The 20,899-nt window shown below is 40.2% G+C and overlaps 1 protein-coding gene across 2 annotated transcripts; it reads left to right on the top strand.

The window, feature by feature from the left end:
* The first annotated feature begins 2,730 nt into the window (after positions 1-2,730).
* Positions 2,731-20,681, top strand: med24 (mediator complex subunit 24). 2 transcript variants are annotated; one of them, XM_049562829.1, is made up of 26 exons: positions 2,731-2,935; positions 3,252-3,382; positions 3,495-3,577; positions 3,680-3,718; positions 3,797-3,870; positions 4,758-4,981; positions 5,283-5,394; positions 5,542-5,692; positions 6,032-6,145; positions 6,786-6,839; positions 6,951-7,033; positions 7,161-7,247; positions 7,449-7,548; positions 7,713-7,855; positions 8,047-8,084; positions 8,198-8,280; positions 8,537-8,715; positions 10,004-10,103; positions 10,517-10,692; positions 10,776-11,040; positions 15,688-15,869; positions 15,958-16,051; positions 17,639-17,738; positions 19,234-19,314; positions 19,743-19,891; positions 20,293-20,681. In XM_049562829.1, exons 2-26 carry the CDS (start codon positions 3,253-3,255, stop codon positions 20,407-20,409), a joined length of 2,958 nt encoding a protein of 985 aa, XP_049418786.1. In that variant the 5' UTR covers positions 2,731-2,935; position 3,252; the 3' UTR covers positions 20,410-20,681. The 2 variants fall into 2 exon arrangements, with proteins under 2 accessions (XP_049418786.1, XP_049418785.1); XM_049562828.1 differs by having other exon boundaries at positions 7,437-7,548.
* Positions 20,682-20,899: the final 218 nt, after the last annotated feature.

The following is a 20,899-nucleotide window of genomic DNA, read 5'->3' as shown; positions in this document are numbered from 1 at the left end:
ATGTTGCCTTGAAGCAACATCGTACATTTATGGAATCCCACTATGTAAGTTTTTGTTATTGTTTATTTAGGTTTATATACTGTTTAAATTTATATCAGTCATCATAATTTTCTTTTTATCCCTAATGTTAGTGGTAATACAATTCAGGCTATGACACTGTAAAGTCTACTATAACAGTGCACTTTGTGGGTCCTTTCTGCAGAGCATACTATGTGCCTCTACTATACGCATATTTTTCTTCCATTTACAGACTGAATGCAATATTATTCTATGATTCTTCAAAGAAGAAGAGGGAAAAATGAGTGCTCCCAGTTGATGTTAGTCAGGATAAATCAGAATTTAGTAGTGAGGAAGACAACAAGCTGCTAGCAACCCAGCAGCAACACAACAGATGGTGACAACAAACAATATGCCAGGAAAGACACACATAAGGAAACTAACAATCGGCAATTTAAATATAAAACAAATAATCAAACACTTTGAAGAGAATATATGAAAGTTAGATTTGATAAATTGTTTATGTAAAGTTTACTAAAATGTGCTTACACTGTTGCATTGATTCCTACAGACTGTTCCACAATGTTACTGTGTTGTCAGAGGGTACCGTTTGGACAAATAAACCCTTGAAAAGAGTTCATTTTTAATGTTTTTCAATTTCATATGGCATGAATTTTCTCTTCTGTAGAGGAATTAACATCATATTATACATTCTTGCTCTTACAGTGATGGCCGACCAGCAGATGGAGACATGAAATACAATACTTTTCCATGTATGTAATATTCATTCATTGTGCAAAATAAGAAAAAGCATGTCGGGTGATTCATTTTAAAGCTGATATCGGCTGATACAGATGACATGCCGACAGTATCATGCATCCCTAACACATACTATATATGGCCCGCCACACAATATTGGTTAATCAAGCAAGATCGCTTTGCATATTCTTCTTCCACCTCACAATGGCAGGATTGTCATACACTTTGTAGACATGAATCAAGTACGAACTATGCAGGCGGAACTGATGTGTTTACATACAGATGGTAAACAAGCAAACGAATGGTTACCTTCCTGCTTGGTACCTGACATGGCCACAACAAAGAAGTGTCCAATCCACAGCACTTTCAGGTAGGGATAGACCGATATGGATTTTTTAGGGCCGATGCCGATACCGATTTTTTTCCATCACCCTTAGCCGATGACCGATTATGGACTGCCGATTTTCTTGAGCCGATATTTGGGGCCGATACTGCTTTTGCTCCCTCAATTTACATAAAAAAAAAAGACACAATGATAACAAATATTACAGGTCTCAAGTTTAAAATAAGAAACATTTATTGAACAGTAAAAAATACTAAAACAAGATGGAAAGTTGAGGTAGAACAGGTAGAATATTATTATTATTATTATTATTATACATTCAAATAAAAAAAGAGTTCAGTGCTCTTAAATCTTCCAGTAATGTCTTTATAAAATAAACAAATATTTAAGCTGAAGCATAAATAAAACAACAACTACTGTACACAGTAGGATTCAACAGCTTTGTTCAACTTAACCACATACTTTCAAATGAAAAAAAGTGCCAGGGAAAAATAAATCCGTGTGTACATTCTTGTGGGAACTGTGTAGCACAGGCTGTCATGCAACATCTATACCACATCATATTGCGTCCTATTTTCATCCACTTAGGATAAACACATTAATGCACACAGAGCAAGGATAGGACCCAGAGATATCAACTGACATCTTTATCATCTTTACCGATCATCTCCAGATAGGGACCCCAAATATTTCTGAAACATTTACACTATCAATAACTTTGTGAATAAGCTGCTCAAAAGAAACTATCCTAGCTACCTCATCACTCCATTCTTTGAGACTGATTTTCTCTTCAGAACCGTGTCTCAGCACTATCCTAGTTTCACCCAGGAACATACTTCTGAGGAAAGGTTAGTCTCCTTTAGTAAGATGCACAATATACATAATGTTGGACCCTCAATGAGGTTTGTTTCCAGTGTATTGTTAATACATTTGACAACAGCACCTTTTCCCACATGCTGGGACGTTGATGTTGCTATCATTCTTCCTAAGCCCCAGCCTTAAGACATCAATTCCTATGTATTATTCTAAATTAGATTAATCATGTCTACATGTCTTGGGCTATTAGTACCACAACTGTACTGCTTTTGTCCAAGCTTCCCTGTTGATAAACTCTCCTTTTCCCATGTACGTTAAACCCCCTCATAGTTTGGGGACTGATGTTTTCTGAGCTCACTGTAAAACCTAGATGGACAGCCCCTGCTTTAAGGTAACAAGCATTTTTTTTTTTTTACTTTTTATGACAAAAAAATCCTTCTTCTTTTTTTTAACCAAATGGCATTATAATGTGTACCACACAAGGTTAACCCTACCTTAGAGTAAGACTTGATATACTTTTTTGTGTGAAGGTAGCTAAGTTGGCTAAGTCACTGTTACAATGGCTTCCCTTAGTAAAATTAACTATGCTGCTAACGTGTGTTAGCTAACTGTCAGTTTAGCTAAAAAAAAAGTGCCAGACTTGATAATAAATAATGTTAAGTTTTAAATATTCCGCCAGTTTGTTCAGCGTTTTGTTTGTAACTTCTAGGTTTAATGGACGATACGTTTTTGCATTGAGTTTACCTCTCTTTTTGACTTTGTGTCGAGCTTTGACTCTTACCTTTGTAAAGTGCGCCATCTTGTGATTATGTTAGGTCTTCACCATAGACTGTGGTCATCACTGTGTTGAGCGGTGAGCGCTTGCTCTCTGGCCAATCCGCGGCAAGAATACTGATACGTCATGAGATCAACCAATGAACGCTTACGTCTTTCTCAACGAAAATGGCGTCTGTTATATTGTGAAGCGGAGGAGCTACAAACAACGCTATCTTTTATGTATTGAAAAGCTGAAAAAGTCAGGTAAGCATCACATTTATTGATAACGCAGTGCGACTGAGTTTTTTATTTTTCCACTGTGGCATTCGTGAGTTTTTGCACGCAATAATTAAGGCAACTTTATTATTATTTAGTAACGTGAGTTAATTGAATGACAGCAGCAGCTAACGGCTAACATCAACCAGCCAAATAATGAATAAAACGTCAGTCAACGCAAGCTAAACGGAGTGGTATCATGTATAAAATATACCATGAATAGTTTTAATGGCTGTGTCTGTGTCGTATTTTTTTTCTGTATTTGTCAGTAGCTCTTAATATTATGTGTGGTCGTTTCTCGCAGGATGAAGGTGGTCAATCTGAAGCAAGCTATTCTACAGGCATGGAAGGAAAGATGGAGTGACTACCAGTGGGCTATTAACATCAAGAAAAACTTTCCAAAGGGAGCAACATGGGACTACCTTAATCTAGCAGGTTAGAGGAATAACTGTCAAGTTTCCTAGCTATTATGTTTATTGTCCGCCTTTACTTCAAGTGTCTTATTGTCATTTCTGTAGTGGATTTAAATGCTGCTTTTGTATTCCAGAGGCCCTGATGGAGCAGGCGATGATTGGTCCCTCTCCTAACCCCCTTATTTTGTCTTACCTGAAATATGCTATAAGCTCCCAGGTGAGAGAAAAATCGTGCAATGAAAATGGTGTGACTGAACAGTGTATCAAACTGTACTGGTGTCAATATGCAAGTTGTGAACCTTACCCTCTCTCTCCTTAGATGGTGTCTTATTCCAGTGTGCTGACAGCCCTCAGCAAGGTAAGTTGTACCTTATAGCATCATGCAGTTTGCTGTTCAACAGGAGAAGTTTTCATGAGTGTGTCTCTTCTTTGATAGTTTGATGACTTCTCTCGGGAGCTGTGTGTCAAATCACTGTTGGACATAATGGACATGTTTTGCCATCGTCTCAGGTATGTAAAACTAGCTGTGACAGTGTTGACGTTCTTAATCAGTGTACTTACTTTTACCCTTGTTAGTATTAACTGTGTAAAAAGACTACAAAATATTCGTCACAATACTGGGTCATTGGGTTGCATGGTAGAGCAGTGGTTAGCATTGTTGCCTCACAGCAAGAGGGTTCCTGGTTTGAACCCAGGGTGGGGGAGCCCTTCTGTGAGGAGTTTGCTTGTTCTCCCCGTGTCAGCATGGGTTTTCTCCGAGTGCTACAGCTTCCCCCCACAGTCCAAAGGCATGCAGGTTAATTGGGGACTCTAAATTGGCTGTAGGTGTGAATGTGAGCGTGAATGGTTGTCTGTCTCTATGTGTCAGCCCTGTGATAGTCTGGTGACCAGGGTGTACCCTGTACATAACTTACGGTCAACCATATCTCTGTATTATTATCTCCAGTACATTGAAACAAGCACCTGTGGTCACTGATTGCATACTAACCATTAACAAATGTGCTTAATGAGCTATGCATGTTATGTTTTATGAAGCTGAGAATGTTTGACAAATGAAGAGATTATTGTTTATTTATTTCTTGTTTAGACAGTTATAAAGCTGATGACTCAAACTTCACTCAGATAACCTGCAATCCATCCAGAATGCTGCTGCTAAGGCTTTGATCAGTTCCAGAAGAAATGATATTTAATGTGATACCAAGATCAGCCTTGTTTCACAAATTATCATTTAGTTATTACATTTTACTCATTTCCTTTGAAACAACCATTAGCTGTAACTGCTGCTTACCTACATGTTTGCTTAGTAAAATAAATGTTTATTTGGTTTTGGAAAGGCCACAAGTTTCTTCTAATTTAATCCAACGCTGACTCACTGCCTCTCATCTCTGGCTGTGAAGCTGTCACGGGAAAGCAGAGGAATGCATCGGGCTGTGTCGGGCTCTGCTGGGAGTGGTAGTGTGGCTGCTGCAGGGCTGCGCCTGGTACTGTGAGAAGCTGAGAGAACTGGGTCCATCTCCCAGCACAGAGGCCAGTCTGAGAGCCTGCCAGGAGAGGCTTCACAATCTGATGAGCAGCACCAAGAACAGAGCCCTAGTCCACATCGCTCGGCTGGAGGAACAAGGTGATATCATTGCATGTGTGTGCATGCGTTTACATAGGATTGTGATGGTGGTTCTTTGCTGCCAAAGCTACATGAAAGCAATTTGTAAACTTGAAGTGACATTAAATGGAGTTTACTCCACTCATCCCCTGGGTGTAATTGGGAACCTAACAACTATCATCTATTTTTAGAAGTCTAAAGATTTGATGTTTAAAAAAAACAGTCTTAAATATAGAAAAAAATCAGTTTCAGTCAAATCTCATTTTGCACAATTGTTCAGTGTCAGACATCTCAATGTGTTTCTGCTGCTACTCCTCCACAGGTTCCTGGAGCAATGTAGAGCAATCAGTGCTGAAAGTGACTGAGGGCCTCAGCAGCGTACCCAACTCGACACTGAGAACTAAATTAGAGGAGAGCTTGTCGCTAGTAAAAGGGTAAAGATTTCTCTCTCATTCCTCAATATTGAATACACAGATTTATTAACCTTTGATGTGATGCTGCTTAGCCTGGTCATTGCAATCGTTTTATTTACAGAACATCACAATCACTCTTTGCATGCTAACTCTTCTCTCTTTCTTCAGTATTCCCCTGATGCTGTCCGAGCAGAGTGACCCCACAGTCCACGCCTCCTTCCCTTCAGTCCACGCTTTTATCATGCTGGAGGGGACCATGAATCTGACAGGGGAGACACAGCCACTAGTGGAGCAGCTGATGATGATCAAGAGAATGCAGGTGAACATTTAGTTGCATAGAAATATAATGTTAAATCACCCTTAAACTAGCAGGGAAAAGAAAGTGCTTTTTATACCTAGAAAGTGATATAACGAGGGCAGTAAATTGTACACAGTAAGGTGATTTTTATATCAGAGTGGTCAGTGTCATGTGTCTTACTAATTATTAAAAAAGGGACAGGAGAAGTTAAAGACCAATCTAAAGAGCCCAATTTTCTCTGAAGGAAGCATTTGTTTTTCAATGTGGAGTTATTTTTTTGTCTTTACTTTGTCCTTGAATATCCTCGAATTAAAGCACAAGTCATAATTAGACTGCTGTCAAATTGTTTGTCCTCCACAGCGAATCCCTGCTCCTCTTTTTGTCCTGGAGATCTGGAAGGCCTGCTTCACTGGCCTCATCGAGTCACCAGAGGGCACAGAGGAGCTCAAATGGACTGCCTTCACATTCCTCAAGGTAAGATCTATTGCAAAGATCAGGCCACGTATCTGCTTGTGATCTGCCTCTGTCAATTTTTCACTCAGTAGCCTGAGTGTTTACTGTCCTTTTGATTTAAAATTAATGTCAAAAGTCAGGTTTGATTTTGACTGAAGTTTAAACTTAATTTGTTTTTTTTGTTTCCTCTTTGAAGTTAGTGTTGTCGGTATTATTTGCTTATTTCTAGTCTTATGTAGACTCTTCTTTGTCTAGATTGACTTTAGTTTATTGTTGCACACGCAGGACTAACAGTACTCCACCCAGTTTAGTGTTGGCAAGATGCTTGGAACATGAGTGAGTCCAAACTGATAGAAGAGATTTTCTGCACATTTGCGTCTGTGTAGTGTTTCACTTTATTCTGAGCTTTCTGTCCACCAGACCGTCATTAGGGCATACATCATACATACGTACACCTTCATATGAACATACTGTATGCTCCGTTGAAGGTCTGATAGACGGAAGGCTCAGAATACATGAAGTCAATTTGAATGTAAGGGCAAATAAGGTAAACTGACTTACATCTGATAAAGGTAACAGTGATGGAATCTGTGTTGTCATATCTTTGCAAATACAACTCAACCACACCTAAAGGGATTCCTTTCTCGTTTCTTTATGCCAGATCCCACAAGTTCTGCTCCGACTAAAGAAATATCCTCAGGGTGACAAAGGACAGGTATAAAATTTGCCTCACTGATGTCTTTTGAACAAATAAACACAGACACAATCATGATCATTTATTATGGTTACCTGTCACTTGTAAAAACATGGCAAATGTATTTTTCAGGACTTCATGGACGACGTGAATATTGCATTCCAGTATTTACTCAAACTCACCCCACTACTGGACAAAGCTGATCAGAGATGCAAGTAAGTGCTCCAAAGTCTCACCACATCCATCCTCACTACCTGTAATATCATTCCAAGACATTCTAGATAAGGACGCCGGCTAAATGCCTGGTAAGCCTCACCAGTTTTCTTGTCTTTCTTTACATAGTTGTGACTGTCTTGGCATGCTCCTGCAGGAGTGTAACAAGCTCGGCCTGCTGTCGGATTCAAATACAGCCTGCCTCACTGCAAAACGGTATGGGTTCCAGTCTCACAATGAACACGTGTGATATTTTCTGAGCTCTTTTGGTTAATATGGTCATGGATGAAGTTCACCATATTCACACAGTACACCATATCCCATATCCCCCAACCCTTCCTCCCCATCTCTGTGTCTCCTTTGCCTATCCCTGCTGGTCCCTCTCCCTTTGCAAATTTGATTCAGGACCGAGGACAGGGAGTTCGCCCCAAGGTTAAAGACTGCAGAAAATGCTAACATCCAGCCCAACCCGGGTCTGATCCTGCGAGCTGAGCCCACTGTCACCAATATTCTCAAGGTAGAGCACCATAAGCTGATCTAAACTGGACAGGGCATTGGCTCGTGGTTAGTGGTCTGGTTTTTACTAAGTAATGTCTAGAATCGGAACAGGAAAGAAGATGCCTGAAAGTATCTGACAACAAATGTGACACGTGATGTAACTCTTCCTTTCTCACTCATTAGACAGTAGATGCCGACCACTCCAAGTCCCCTGAGGGCCTTTTGGGGGTCCTGGGACACATGTTGTCTGGAAAGAGCCTAGATCTTCTCTTAGCAGCAGCAGCAGCCACTGGAAAACTCAAATCCTTTGCCCGCAAGTTCATTAAGTGAGTCCGTGCAAAATAGTGAAGACAAAGTGTCCTCTTACTCAGCAAAATCATGGTTCACATAAAAATGACTTGCATATTAATTTATAACAATATTTTAAAGGGTGGAAACTCCAGTCGACATATGAAGTGGATATTTAGCAAGATGTTTCAAATCTTGTAACATGTTTTTTTGATATTATTTGTTCTAGGCTCAATGAGTTTCCAAAGCACATCAGCGGCGAAGGATGTGAGTTCAAACACATGAGTGACATGTTCCAATGTGGGAATTTCTTTCCTTATTGACATATTATTTATTAAATGAGATACTAACACTGAGGATTTTCCCCTCCTCTCCTTCAGCCAAGTCTGCGTCAGTGCGGGCTCTGCTCTTCGACATCTCCTTCCTCATGCTCTGCCATGTGGTGCAGACGTACGGCTCTGAGGTTAGTCCATGGCAGTTACAGGTCGTCAGAAAGAGTGTAAAGATGTTAATGGGTACAGTGTTCGGTGTGGATTTTTTACGGCTTATCAGCCTGCTCTTTCAGCGTAAGGCCACAAGAGGTCCAGAGAGGGCTGTGAACTAACATTGTCTGCAGCATCTCTGCTTGCTGATCACATCCACGTCATTTGTTCATTTTGGTCAATTAAGCCTAAACTGATTCATACAGCATAAACCTACCCCGTGTCTCTCCTTCCCAGGTGATTCTTTCTGACCCCAGCCCTTCCGGGGAGACGCCCTTCTTTGAAACATGGCTGCAGACATGTATGCCTGAAGAGGGCAAGACTCTGAACCCAGACCACCCCTGCTTCAGACCAGAGCCTGGCAAAGTGGAGAGCCTGGTCACCCTGCTGAACAACTCCTCAGAGATGAAGCTAGTGTAAGTCACAGACTAATCTGTAATTTAAGAATTGTTATTTTGCATGCTTTATCCCGTTCACTGTCAGTCACTCAACATACCTTACCTCACTGATGACTGTTTTCTAAGGTTACCAGTGTTCTTCAAGAGGGTTCCCTCCTCTTCAGACCATCTGTATCCATTCATTTCAATTTGCACATCCTTACAACAGCAACACTTTACATGCTAACTAGGGTGACCTGTATTTATAGAATATAAATGTTTCATAAATGGTTTAGGACACAATATAATGTAGTTGCAAGCAGAAATTTCGTTTTAATAATGTATTTGTCAACCGTAATTCCCCCTGTGGGCACCCATAACTGGAGGCCAGTGCATAAACAGAAACTAAATGACAATACAGTAAAACACAGTCGCAGTAATATAAAATATGACTTTATGGAGGAAGTCATAACACTGCGTTATAGTATGTTATAAATCATTAGTTAATTAGTTATTTATATATTTAGTTGTTATAGTGACAACACACGTCTTAAAGTGCGTAACACTCAGTAATTTGTAAGTACCGCACAGACTAAGCTGACATTTTTCTTTTTGTCTCTTGTTGATGCTCATCATGTAGCCTGGGCCGAAAGTCACGCTCATACTGTAATTACCAACATCTGTGTGTCTTGGTGTGTTACCAAGCCAATGGTCAAAACTCAACTGAAATCTCACCGACATCTGAGATTAGAGACATGGATGACAAGGCCAAACATGACTTTCAAATAGAATTATGAAGCAGTTAAATCCAGCAAGCCATTATTCCTCATTAGCAGCAAGGCAACGGAGATAGCGCCCAAAAGAGCCCTCTCCATGCTGCTTCTTCTTCTTCACTGGTTGTTTGGTCTTTACTGCAAGTTGGTTTATATGGAATATGCCCCTCTACAAAGATCACAGTTATTTCTAATGGCAACGGTACTCGTAAAGATGGCAGCCGCTCTGGCCATTCTGCTATGTTGATTTGAATGGGATTGTATATTCTATTCTCATTCTATTTCTACATGTCAAAGCGAAACCACAGTTTCTCAGGCCTCAGTGCTGCTTTTGATGCTTATTTTAATGTATTGATCATTTAGTAAGCACTGCTTTAGACTGGTATCATTGTTTTCTGGAAATTAGGACTATACATATGAATTCTAGACAGAACATCAAGTGTAGTAATGACTTGCAGAGTATGTTAGTGTTTCATCTTATTCACATGTTAGGTATTTTTTGTATTGAATGCTCTAAATATGGAACTTCCTCTGATGTTTATCCCTTTTGACAGTCAGGTGAAATGGCATGAAATCTGCCTCAGCACGCCAGCAGCCATCTTGGAAGTTCTGAATGCGTGGGAGAATGGTGTTCTCTCTGTGGAGGCAGTACAGGTCTGTTTAGCTTTAATGTTCTTACTCATTGTTTTTCTGTGCGATAAGCAATTATTTTGTTAGATTTCCTGAGTATCACATGGTGCTCGGGGAGTGTCAGTCCCCTCCCTAACTACTAATAAACACTACATGTCTGAAGGTTTTGTTTCTCCTACTTTTTCATTTTGACTCATTACTCAAGTGATTATGACGTATTCTGTGGAAACTGACGAGTAAGAATGTGTAAGAACTTGCAACAGCAGTGACGTCCTGATGTCCTGTATATGTTCCCCTATTCATTCAAGTTTTCAAATCACAAAATGTGGAAGGAGGCCGTTTCAGTCAGAATCCTCCTTAACTTGACAGTATCCTGCATTCTTCTAACCACATCCTTCCTCTTTTCTTGCAACTGCTATCTCTCTCTGTGAGGGCAGAAGATCACTGACAACATCAAGGGGAAGGTCTGCAGTATGGCAATCTGCGCAGTTGCCTGGCTGGTTGCCCATGTCAGGATGCTGGGGAGGGATGAGAGGGAGAAGCCCCAAACTATGATCCGACAGCTTGTGACCCCGCTGTATGGGGAGAACACCCTGCAGTTTTACAATGAACGGTACAAACAACTAAGACACACACTTATACTTCACAACTTCAGCCCCATTAATATATGGATTAAATATTATGTCCTCTCCCCAGCGTAATCATTATGAGTTCCATCATGGAGCACATGTGCGCCGACGTCTTCCAGCAAACGGCCGCGACCCTGCGCCCCCCAGTGGAGGGCCAGGAGCCTATCCCCTACCGCAACCTGCTTCCGGCCAAAGACCCCATCCACATGGCCCTCAGCAAGCAGTTCCAGGTGGTGCTGCGCAAAGGCTGGGTGGACAGCCGGGCCCTGCATCTGTTTGAGAGTCTTCTCAACATGGGAGGGGTCTTCTGGTTCACCAACAATTTAGTCAAGGTAGGATCACCAAGGCAAGATGGGAATAGCTTCAAGATCTATATCAGCGACACACTGTATTTAAAGGCCGTCACTAATGATTATTTTCATTATCAGCTAAGCTAACTTTATCTGAAAGTCACACAATAACAAGAACAAACTAAACAATTGAGGCGGTGGTAGACCAGCAACCTTAGTGTTCTGTGAAGCAAAATTACTGTTTTTGGAGACTGGTGCCTTTTAAAGAGAGCAATATAAAGCCCCCATTTCTCTGTCAGAAAGGGCTGTCTGACAGCAAGATAAAATATTCTAAATATAGCCCATTCCTAAAAGCCCATTTTCAAAATCCATACATGTTTTTTTTCTGTGGTCTATGACAGTCCAAAAATATTGGTAAACATCAACATCAACAACTTAATCTCAAAACTCAAAATGTCATCACAAGTTTGAGACTGTCTTCTCTGGTTTCTGGCTTTGAGAGAGTATAGTTCATGTTCACAAATATTGATTGAACTAACCTCGGCCATAAAAATACCAAATTTGAATTCTTAGTTTAGGTTGTGTTCTCTTTTAAACTGATAATGATTTTTTTGTGGCTGAAATATATATTTTGTTGCTGCCCCCGTCTACAGCAGTACATTGTCTAGCTTTCATGGCAGTACATCTGCCTGCTTCTCCAAACTGGTGATGGCAGCCAACTGCCATCTACAGTAGCTAATACACTGACTGTGGATAAGTACCACGTACAACCCCAATTTAGATCCGAGCCAACTTACTATCAGGGCTCTAACCTACATCACTGCACGGAGAGGAATGCAGATGGAGTTGGCCTTTAATACAAAAGTCTTGCTTTGTCCGGCCAACAGTGGAAAATGCTGATATATTAGGTTACTGTAATATAAGGCAAGGAAAAGGAGGAAAATGTCATGTTTTAGAACCAGGAGCCATCGAATGTTGGCCATTTTTATTTGAAAAGTGGCCTAAATGTTTCACCAATTATCAAAATACTGTAGCTGTTGAATAATTTCCTGTTTATCAATTCATCAGTTAATAGTCTAGCAGCAGGGGCCCTCAGATTTTGAGGTACCCCTACCCGAGGTAGAACAAAACACAACAATGTTTTTTTAAATCTTAAGGGTCTCCCATTCATGAAATGGATTGTCTTCAACTTTTATTTTGGGGCAAAATTATTTTTGGGGGGCATTCTTTACAACTACCCCAATCTCTGAAAAAGGGACAAATCAGGCCAGTTCGGATAAGGGAAATATGACAAAAAAGCCAATTTCTTGAGAATGCTCACTCCTTTCCTCATAATATTTGCTGAAGTATAAAACAAGTGTCTGCCCTACATCACAAAAGAGTCAGAAAGTAATTCACTTTAAAAAATCCTGAAATATAACCCTGAAAACATGGCTTTAATTTAGGCGGAAATTGCATTTTTGTGATAATAAGAAAAGAGGGCTTCTTTACTTTTCTCTTATTTAACAGAAAATCATAAAGTCCTGTCAAATACACTGTTACTGTATTGTCTAAGGTGTTTTTGAAAAATAACCATTGGTTGTTTGGAGATACCTAGTACAGTTTTGTTGTAAATGAGGTTTCTATAGGTAAACCCCTTCTCTAAAAACAGCCAAATTAGGTCATTCGAATGAGGAATGGGTGGCATAGCCTATAAGTTAAGAATGCTTAATCTGATGGTCATCACACTTGGGAAGAAAAGACCAGGTGATTGAAAGGTTGAGATGTGTATAATACAGTCCTGTCAAGACCTTAAACATGAGTTTTATGAGTGGCAAGTTATGGGAAGTTTTATCCAGGAGAAGAGATTCATTCTTCCGAATAGGGAAGGGCAACATAAAACCACGTCATTTATTAATGGAAATCTATTTTGATCAGATTTACAATTTCAGTAGTCAGAACAATCTGTTCTACACACTCAAACAGAACGTGTATTAATAAATTAATTTAGCTGGGAATTATAAGGCTCTGAATACAGACAAGTGCTGCACACTTACAGTACACTTACAGTAAGTGTAACAGTAACAGTCAGTGTGGGGGCGGGGCTACTGATGGTCAGTTATTTTAAATCACAACATACAGCTCTGCTGAGGAGAAACATGAAATGCGCTGGAAACAAAAGGAACCACCAACCTAATGGCAAATAACAGGTAAGACAAATGTGCAAATGACATATTCCTTCATATTTTTAGATTAAAGAATAGTTTGTTTTATTTGCAAGATAGATTGGAAGTTGTAAGTCACTGGCAGGTGTTCTGATCTAGGCTGACAGAGGCTAGCATGAGTTAGCAGTTGTGTGTGTGTGTGTGTGTGTGTGTGAGTGTGTGTATGTTTATGATGGAGAGAGACTTGGGCCAAAAATTGGCCACATAAAACTACTGTATTTTCCATATTTTCCAGAGTTTACTGTAATAATGGAGCCAACAGAGCCAGCGCAGTCAGGAAGCCAGCCACATTCACAGACACTGGATGAAAAGCTGTGTTTAATATGTGAAAGTGCCCTACAAGGAGATAAGAATAATCCACACGTCAAGAACCCCACCTTGCAAGGACTCAAAACAATACTTAAGGCTGCTGAGGAACGAGGTGATGAGGTCCATGCGACTATCCCCACTCTGACGACATACTGTCCTTCAAGGTTAAGGTTTCATATCACAGATCATGTAGGGCCAGTTATTCCAATGCACATAACTATAAGCCTACGGCCAGTGAGCAAGAACCAGCCAAGGATCAGTACACAAGGAAACGACTGACCAGAGAAACTGGATTTGACATTCGCACCCAGTGTTTCATTTGCAGCCAGAAAGCCACAAAGGGAGAAGGCCTGACGCCTATAAGTACTGGTACAGGTGAAAGCACAAGGTCAAAGGTCCTCAGTGCAGCTTCAGAGAGGCATGATGAAAAAGTACATCATCGTATGCTCACCCATCCAGATTTATTTGCTTATGATGCCAAGTATCACAGAAGCTGTCTTGGACACTACATTTCAGAAAGAAACATTTCAGCAGCCAGAAATAAATATCTGTCAGAAAAGAAGTTAAACGAACATGAAAGAGCTTTCACTGAACTAACTGAAGAATTAACTAAGACAGTTTTTTCAAAGGATATGACTGTCACTGGCTTCCTGACTGCGCTGGCTCTGTTGGCTCCATTATTACAGTAAACTCTGGAAAATATGGAAAATACAGTAGTTTTATGTGGCCAATTTTTGGCCCAAGTCTCTCTCTCCATCATAAACATACACACACTCACACACACACACACAACTGCTAACTCATGCTAGCCTCTGTCAGCCTAGATCAGAACACCTGCCAGTGACTTACAACTTCCAATCTATCTTGCAAATAAAACAAACTATTCTTTAATCTAAAAATATGAAGGAATATGTCATTTGCACATTTGTCTTACCTGTTATTTGCCATTAGGTTGGTGGTTCCTTTTGTTTCCAGCGCATTTCATGTTTCTCCTCAGCAGAGCTGTATGTTGTGATTTAAAATAACTGACCATCAGTAGCCCCGCCCCCACACTGACTGTTACTGTTACACTTACTGTAAGTGTACTGTAAATGTGCAGCACTTGTCTGTATTCAGAGCCTTATAATTCCCAGCTAAATTAATTTATTAATACACTTTCTGTTTGAGTGTGTAGAACAGATTGTTCTGACTACTGAAATTGTAAATCTGATCAAAATAGATTTCCATTAATAAATGACGTGGTTTTATGTTGCCCTTCCCTATTCGAAGAATGAATCTCTTCTCCTGGATAAAACTTCCCATAACTTGCCACTCATAAAACTCATGTTTAAGGTCTTGACAGGACTGTATTATACACATCTCAACCTTTCAATCACCTGGTCTTTTCTTCCCCAAGTGTGATGACCATCAGATTAAGCATTCTTAACTTATAGGCTATGCCACCCATTCCTCATTCGAATGACCTAATTTGGCTGTTTTTAGAGAAGGGTTTACCTATAGAAACCTCATTTACAACAAAACTGTACTAGGTATCTCCAAACAACCAATGGTTATTTTTCAAAAACACCTTAGACAATACAGTAACAGTGTATTTGACAGGACTTTATGATTTTCTGTTAAATAAGAGAAAAGTAAAGAAGCCCTCTTTTCTTATTATCACAAAATGCAATTTCCGCCTAAATTAAAGCCATGTTTTCAGGGTTATATTTCAGGATTTTTTAAAGTGAATTACTTTCTGACTCTTTTGTGATGTAGGGCAGACACTTGTTTTATACTTCAGCAAATATTATGAGGAAAGGAGTGAGCATTCTCAAGAAATTGGCTTTTTTGTCATATTTCCCTTATCCGAACTGGCCTGATTTGTCCCTTTTTCAGAGATTGGGGTAGTTGTAAAGAATGCCCCCCAAAAATAATTTTGCCCCAAAATAAAAGTTGAAGACAATCCATTTCATGAATGGGAGACCCTGAAGATTTAAAAAAACATTGTTGTGTTTTGTTCTACCTCGGGTAGGGGTATCTCGAAAACTAAAGCCTTTTTTGAGGACTTGCTGCTAGACTATAAATGACTGAGACCCTTTTTAAGATGATGAAAACTAAATCTTGTGGCACCAAAGGCCTATGCAGAGACTGTAGCTATAGTATGGCCAACACTCACATTTGCTGCGTCTTTTTTCAGGAGCTGCTGAAGGAGACTCGACAGGAGTGGGCCGACCGGGTGGTGGAGTTACTCTACAGCATCTTCTGCCTGGACACTCAGCAGATCACCCTCACCCTGCTGGGCACCATACTTCCTGACCTGCTCACAGACTCCGCCCACTGGCACAGCCTGGCAGACCCACCTGGAAAGGCACTGGCCAAGTGAGACAAGCTCAGTTACTTTGATGTGATTGTGGTAGTGGTGTTTTGGAATTATGGTGTTAACTTCACTTTCCTGATAACTCCCTAGGCTGTCTGTGTGGTGCGCGCTCAGCTCTTACTCCTCTCACCACAAGGGCCCATTCTCAGCTCGTCAACGCAAAAGGCAGCGAGAAGACATTGAGGTAAAACAGTCACACAAGGTCATGTACAGACGTGCTCAGACTTGTTGGTGCCCTTACAGCTCATTCATATAATGATTCATTCCACCTGAAGAGTCATACATTTTAAAGCTATTTTGTCATGTGTACTTGGATTCCTTTGGTATGTCACTGAATAAAGCAAAGAAGCTCTGAAAATAGATGAATTATTAGTTATTCTTCAAAGATATTCTAAAATGATCTGGACTCAATTGTTAGTACCCCTTAGAAAAAAATCTTAACAATTGTATTGTAGGGATATTTCAAACTAAATAGTTTGTTTAACTCGAATCAAACGTCTCCAACCAAGTCAGCCTATTGAAATGGAGAAAGGTTGTCATATGCTGTTTGGTATCATCATATGCACCACACTTAACATTGATCAGAAAAAGCAAAGGATAGAGTTGTATAGCCTATCCCGGCTCACATTAGGCGAGAGGCGGGGCACACCCTGGATACGAACTGGGAACCCTCTTGCTGTGAGGTGACAATGCTAACCACAGCCGCCCTCAAGGAAGACTGCCAAGAAATATAAGATGAACTCCAAGATCGAGATACAACTGTTTTAGATTGCACCATCTGTTGCCTTTAAAGCGAAAGTAGTCTCCCTGTAAGAAGACCAGGGAGGGCTCCTCTAATAAAAGTAAAACAGTAAAAATAAAGCCAGATTGGGATTTACTGAAATGCATATTGACGAACCCCAGTCCTTCCAGGAAAATGTCCTTTGCACAGATGAGTCATAACTGGAGCTTTTTGGCAAGTCACGGCAGCTGTATGTACCAAAAAAAGGAAGCTTTTAAAGAAAACAGCATACCTACAGTGAAACAATGGAGGTGGCTCAGTCAAATTTTGGGGCTGCTTTGCTGCGCCTGGCACAGGGTGCCTTGAATCTGTTTAGGGCACAATGGAATCTCATGACTATCAAGGCGCTCTGGAGCGAAACGTACTGCCCAGTGTCAGAAAGCTCTGTTTCAGTCACAGGTCATGGGTCCTTTAACAGGATAATGACCCAAGAATGGAAAAAACACAATATTGGACTTTTCAGATGTGGCCTTCTCTGTGCTCTTATCTGAATCCTATTAAACATCTGTTGAAATAGCTAAACCTTGTAGTCTGTGGAAGGTGGCACCTATCAAATCTGAGACAGCTGGAGCAGGTAGCTCAAGACCTGCTCGTTAACAGGTGCAGAGAGCTCGTGAGAACTACAGAAGTTTGATTGCAGTGATTTCCTCTAAAGGTTGTGCCAAAAAAAAGTTGGTTTAAGGGTCCTGTCATTTTTGTCCATGCCATTTTCATTGGTTTTATTATTTAAAATATTATTTTGAACCAAAAAAAAAAAAACAAAATCAGAAGTATGATGTCTATTGAATGTGGAATTACTTTCATCAGTTTAAAGTTATCTCTGAGAAAACTGCATTCTTTGCTTTTTGTGAAGGTGTACCAACAAACTTGAGCACATCTACTGTATATGAATCATAAGGACAGCATATGAAAATGCAGTTTCCGTCATTAGAAACTGACATGTTTAAGTGTGTGAATACTGTAGAGTCTAACATTTATTATTGGTCGCAGGACTACAACAGCCTCTTTCCTTTGGATGACACACAACCCTCTAAACTCATGCGCCTGCTCAGCTCCAACGAGGATGAACCTGCTGCCCTTTCCAGTCCAGGTCAGTCTATTAATGTCTGGGTTTTAATACATGGTTGAATTATAAAGCCTGTGGCCTTTCCGTCAAATGTCTGTCAGTCTGAGCCGGGGATTATGCAAATACCAGGCAGTTTTCAAAAGCAAACTGACTTTCTAAGACCCTGTTACCAGCAAGTTGCATCTTGAAAGCCCTTTTACCAAAACCAGAAAAGCATAAATAAGCTTAGCTTCATAAAGTGTCTCTACAATAATTATCTGTTGAGTGTCTTTCCCGTCGGCAGGTTCTGACTTGAGCACTGTCGACTAACGTGAGGTTTTTGCTGTATTCCATTCTGAACAAAAACGAGAGTTTGAGAGCAAGAGTTCATTTTTTTGTTGATGCTTTAGTTCTTATTTGTACATACAATAAAATAAAAGAAAAAAAATATAGTAACATGAGAAAATACACGGGTAGAATGACAGAAACCCCGAGGGCTTGTAACCTAACACTGAAATAATTACAGACAGCTGTATATGCTCATCACCAATTTACAAACAGACAAATATTTCTGAAATATCTTTGAGAAAACAGGAAGAAAAAAATACATATTCCAAACAGGAAATACAAGAGATAAAAAATATATAAAATAAAATAAAGAAAAAAGTAAAATAAAATGGAATGAAATAAAGAATAAAATAAAATACAATAAAGAATAAAGTAAAATAAAATGAAATAAATACATAAAAAGAAATAGTGGTGTTGTCGTTCCAAACTACTCTTTTCATCCCGTTATCAACTTGCATGATATAATGAGCCTTTGGGAACTGTCACTTTTTCACTCTAGCTACAGCCCCATAACAAAATCCTCAGTCAGGGTGTTGAAGATCAGTGTGTTTCATGACTCAGAAAAAAAAATATGAATGACCCACTTTGTTGCAATGAAAGATATCAACACTTGGGAAGTTTTTGTTTTTTTTTCCTTTTTTTCTGGTCAGTTGAGTTCCACCCACTCCATTCATAGGGCATGTCTAGTCATGTCAGGACAAGTCATTTAGAAGCTGATCTTCCCATAAAAAAAAAAAATTTGGCTGGACATGTAACCAACCTCCTAATTATAGATTAAAAAGGTAGCTATTGGCATTTCTGTTTGTTTGTTTTTAACGTAATTTTGAGTTATAGCAATATTAAGAAGAAGAAAATTGCCATTACTTTGGCGTGATATGATGTTAAAATGTGTTTTAATATAAGGATAATAAAATATTAAGTTCTTGAGAATCTTTAGAAGAAAATGAAATGTGTCTAACAAAGCTATTTTAGGAACCAAAGAGGATTATGCAAGACAGCAGTGGAGGGAAGCCCTTAAGACTTACACAACCTTTAGTCTAGATTGCACTTTACCAGTCGCCAATACTTCAATGTTAACTTCCCTGTTGTCAGTCTGTTGTTTTGTGTGTTTTTTTCTTTCTCATATGACAATAAAAAAATGAAAACAAAACTTCAACCTTCCCTATTTCTCACGTCACGTTTTCTCTCGTAGGAGACCGATCGATGAGCACTTCCCTCTCTGCCTCCCAGCTCCACACCGTCAACATGCGAGACCCTCTCAACCGAGTCTTGGGTGAGAACTTGTCCGTGCTATGTGTCCACTTATACCCCTTTTCCAACAGATAAGCTCTGGTTCTTGAACCGGGTCTGTTCAGTACTCCGGGTACCTTGGTGCTATCTAGCAACCCAGCCCACGTTTCCATAATTTCGAGCAGAACCATGTTAATCAAGGACCATGCTTTGGTTCCAGCTAGAAACCAGCTTTTTTTGGGTTCCAAACCAATTTATTTCTGGTTGAAATGCTCCAAATGTTTCAAAATTTGGTGCGGGAACCAGAATGAAACCCCTTTCCATGTCAGCAGAAAAGTGTATCACAGTCCCTTTTGCCTTTTGTCGACCCTGTACATCCCCTCTTACAATAACTGCTCATCGCCTTAGAAAAATGCCACATGCGATTTATTTTAACCATGACAATCCATACCACCTCTTTTCTCTCCTCAGCAAACCTCTTCCTCCTCATTTCCTCCATCTTGGGCTCCAAGATGGCGGGACCTCACACCCAGTTTGTGCAGAGCTTTATGGAGGAGTGCGTCGAGTGCCTGGAGCAGGGAAGTCGCGGAAGTATCCTGCAGTTCATGCCCTTTACAATGGTGAGTTATGAGCTGGGAGGGAAAGGGGAGGCAGGTGGAGATAAGAAAGAAGATGAGTGGTATGTTACATCAGACATTATTGGGAAAGGGTTTGGTATTTCTTCATAAACGTTGTGTTTGTTCTGGTGGCTGCACACATTTTTGAGGATTACGCGCTTTGGTGAAGAGAGTGAGAGAATCTAAGGGTCAGAATCCAATCCATGTCTGTATTTGCTCCCAGATAATAAAACAAGAACCAGATCAAGGGTCAAAGTTAAAGTTTATCATAGTCCAGTATCACAAAGGGCTGCACATGTAATACTTGCCCTTTCTTTGTGCCTTCAGCAACATGATGCCCATTGAACTGTTACTTAAGACTCGCTATAGCCCGAAAAATAACAATTTTCTTTCTGTGCACGCAGGTTTCTGAGCTGGTGAAGCTGCCTGCTCTGGCCAAACCTAGAGTCGTCCTAGCGATCACTGATCTGACTCTGCCGCTGGGGAGGAGAGTAGCTGCCAAAGCAATCTCTGCCTTGTAAACTGTGGGTTACCTCAGTGCAAAATTAACCCTCCTCTGGCCCAGTGTCTCAGTGGGTGAAGTAGAGCTGACTAAACAACCCCAACGTCATGTTTAACTTCTCTTGTGAGTAGCTCTGAACCTGGATGGCTCATCTATTTAAAGGGATTGTTCATTGGAAACACCGTATCTATAATCATGTCTCTGTAAACACTGTTTTGCTATTCTTTTTTATGTTCTTTTTCACTTAAAGAAATGTGTAAATAAGTTTTAAAATAAAAAACACACAATGAAGATCCCCCTTTCTGCTCAGTGACTTCCCTTTATTGTATGTTTAAGATCATAATATAGTTACGTCACCTTTTGAAGTTACAATAACATGACATCTGACCGCGGTGATCGCAAACTCCTGATGATGATGGTGATCACATGCTCGCGAGGCAGCCACATGACACTACGTACAAGGGAATTCGCACCACCCTCCTGAGTGACAAAAGCTCGTGGTCATCAAG

This window comes from Epinephelus fuscoguttatus, linkage group LG20 (genome assembly GCF_011397635.1).
Source record: "Epinephelus fuscoguttatus linkage group LG20, E.fuscoguttatus.final_Chr_v1".
Taxonomy (NCBI): domain Eukaryota; kingdom Metazoa; phylum Chordata; class Actinopteri; order Perciformes; family Serranidae; genus Epinephelus; species Epinephelus fuscoguttatus.
The sequence above is the reverse complement of the archived record's forward strand: the minus strand, read 5'-3'. Positions and strand labels throughout refer to the sequence as shown.

Bases quoted from the DNA above. Each gene is read 5' to 3' on its own strand.
- med24 (XM_049562828.1), top strand. From the start codon at position 3,253: ATGAAGGTGGTCAATCTGAAGCAAGCTATTCTACAGGCATGGAAGGAA. The intron at 8,085-8,197 runs GTGAGTTCAAAC...CCTCTCCTTCAG, and splicing joins GCACATCAGCGGCGAAGGAT to CCAAGTCTGCGTCAGTGCGG. The intron at 17,739-19,233 runs GTCAGTCTATTA...TTTCTCTCGTAG, and splicing joins TGCTGCCCTTTCCAGTCCAG to GAGACCGATCGATGAGCACT.